Source organism: Crocuta crocuta, unplaced genomic scaffold, assembly GCF_008692635.1.
Source record: "Crocuta crocuta isolate KB4526 unplaced genomic scaffold, BGI_CrCroc_1.0 scaffold50, whole genome shotgun sequence".
Taxonomy (NCBI): domain Eukaryota; kingdom Metazoa; phylum Chordata; class Mammalia; order Carnivora; family Hyaenidae; genus Crocuta; species Crocuta crocuta.
In genome coordinates, this window is record NW_027527428.1 from 7425292 (window position 1) to 7426498 (window position 1207).

At 66.9% G+C, this 1207-nt stretch overlaps 1 protein-coding gene across 1 annotated transcript in view; it reads right to left on the reverse strand.

The window, feature by feature from the left end:
- Positions 1-1207, reverse strand: part of ALYREF (Aly/REF export factor) — an 11612-nt gene that overhangs the window by 8441 nt on the left and 1964 nt on the right. Inside the window, exons 3-5 of the mRNA XM_077756525.1 lie at positions 960-1107; positions 319-382; positions 55-236 (exon numbers count right to left, since the gene is read on the reverse strand). Of these exons, the coding sequence (XP_077612651.1) occupies positions 55-236; positions 319-382; positions 960-1107 (394 nt within the window). The remainder of the gene's footprint in view (positions 1-54; positions 237-318; positions 383-959; positions 1108-1207) is intronic.

Below are 1207 nucleotides of genomic sequence, written 5' to 3' on the forward strand. Positions count from 1 at the left end.
CCCCCCCCCCGCTCCCAGGCGGGCTCTGGCCGCCGCCGCCCCCCGGGCCGGCACTCACCCTCGCGTTGTAAGCGTCCAGCTGCGCGTCCAACTCCTCCGCGGAAAGCTGCTGCTTCGAACTCCGGCCGGCGCCTCTGCCTCTGCCCCGGCTCCCTCCGCGGGCACCTCTCCGGGTGCCTCCGCCGCCCCCGAAACCTCCGGAGCCACGGTTTCTGGTCATCCCGCCTCTGTTTACGCTGGCGAGGAAAGCGGACCTCACTCCCGCGACCTGCGAAGGCCTGCGGGGCGAGCAACCACGCGCCACGGGCCCCCACTCACCTCTGCGCGGGTCTCCGCTGTGTGTCGATCTGTGACGTGACGAGCTGAATGTTCATGGGGCGGCCTGTGGCAAAGCACACAAGAGGGCGCGCTCCAGTTAGAGGGCTCGGGGCGCACCCGCGGGGCTCCGCACCCCGCTCTCCGGGCAAGCGCTGGCAAGGGGCTCGGCGTGTCTCAGAGGCTGCCCGCGAGGGGGCGGCCGAGTGACACCAGCAGGAGGGCCGGCGGTGCCGCCGCCAACCCCGCCGGGACCTCCTCGCTCCTCCTGAGTCCAGGTCAGGCGGGTGTCTGCTCAGGTGTCCGGGGCGCTCATGGGGGGAGAGGTGCGGGAGGCCTGGCGGAAGAAGAGCCGGTACCTTTGTCTCTACGACTACAGCCCCGCACTCAGAGGTGCTATGGCGGTTCTGAGAAGGCTTCACAGAAGTGAATCTTCCGGAAGGAGCTGAAGGAGGGGAGGGATGTAGCTTGCTGGATGGGGGTTCACAAGAGGTTGGTCCGGATGTGTGGGGCAGCATGAGAGGTGGCAGGATGGAAGAGAGAGACCAAGGGGCGAATGCAAAGTGTCCTCGGCCGCAGGGGTAAGCCATGATCCTGCACGGCCCGCGGCCCCTCTACCATCCCGGCTCCAACCTCGGACGCACCGTCCAGAGGGACGCCGTTGTACTGCTTCATAGCTTTCAGGGCGTCTGCCTTCCGTTCAAAGTGCACGTCGGCTGTTCCTAAACTGCGCCCTGAGCGGTCATAGTGCACAGCCGCCTTCTTCAGAGTTCCGAATTCAGCGAAGAGCTCCTGAGGGCCGGAAAGCGCAGCTGTTAGCAAAGCGGCTCCCCTTCCTGCTGGCCCAGGGCAGTTCCTGGGAGGGGGAGCTACCTTTATTTTTGGGGGGGGG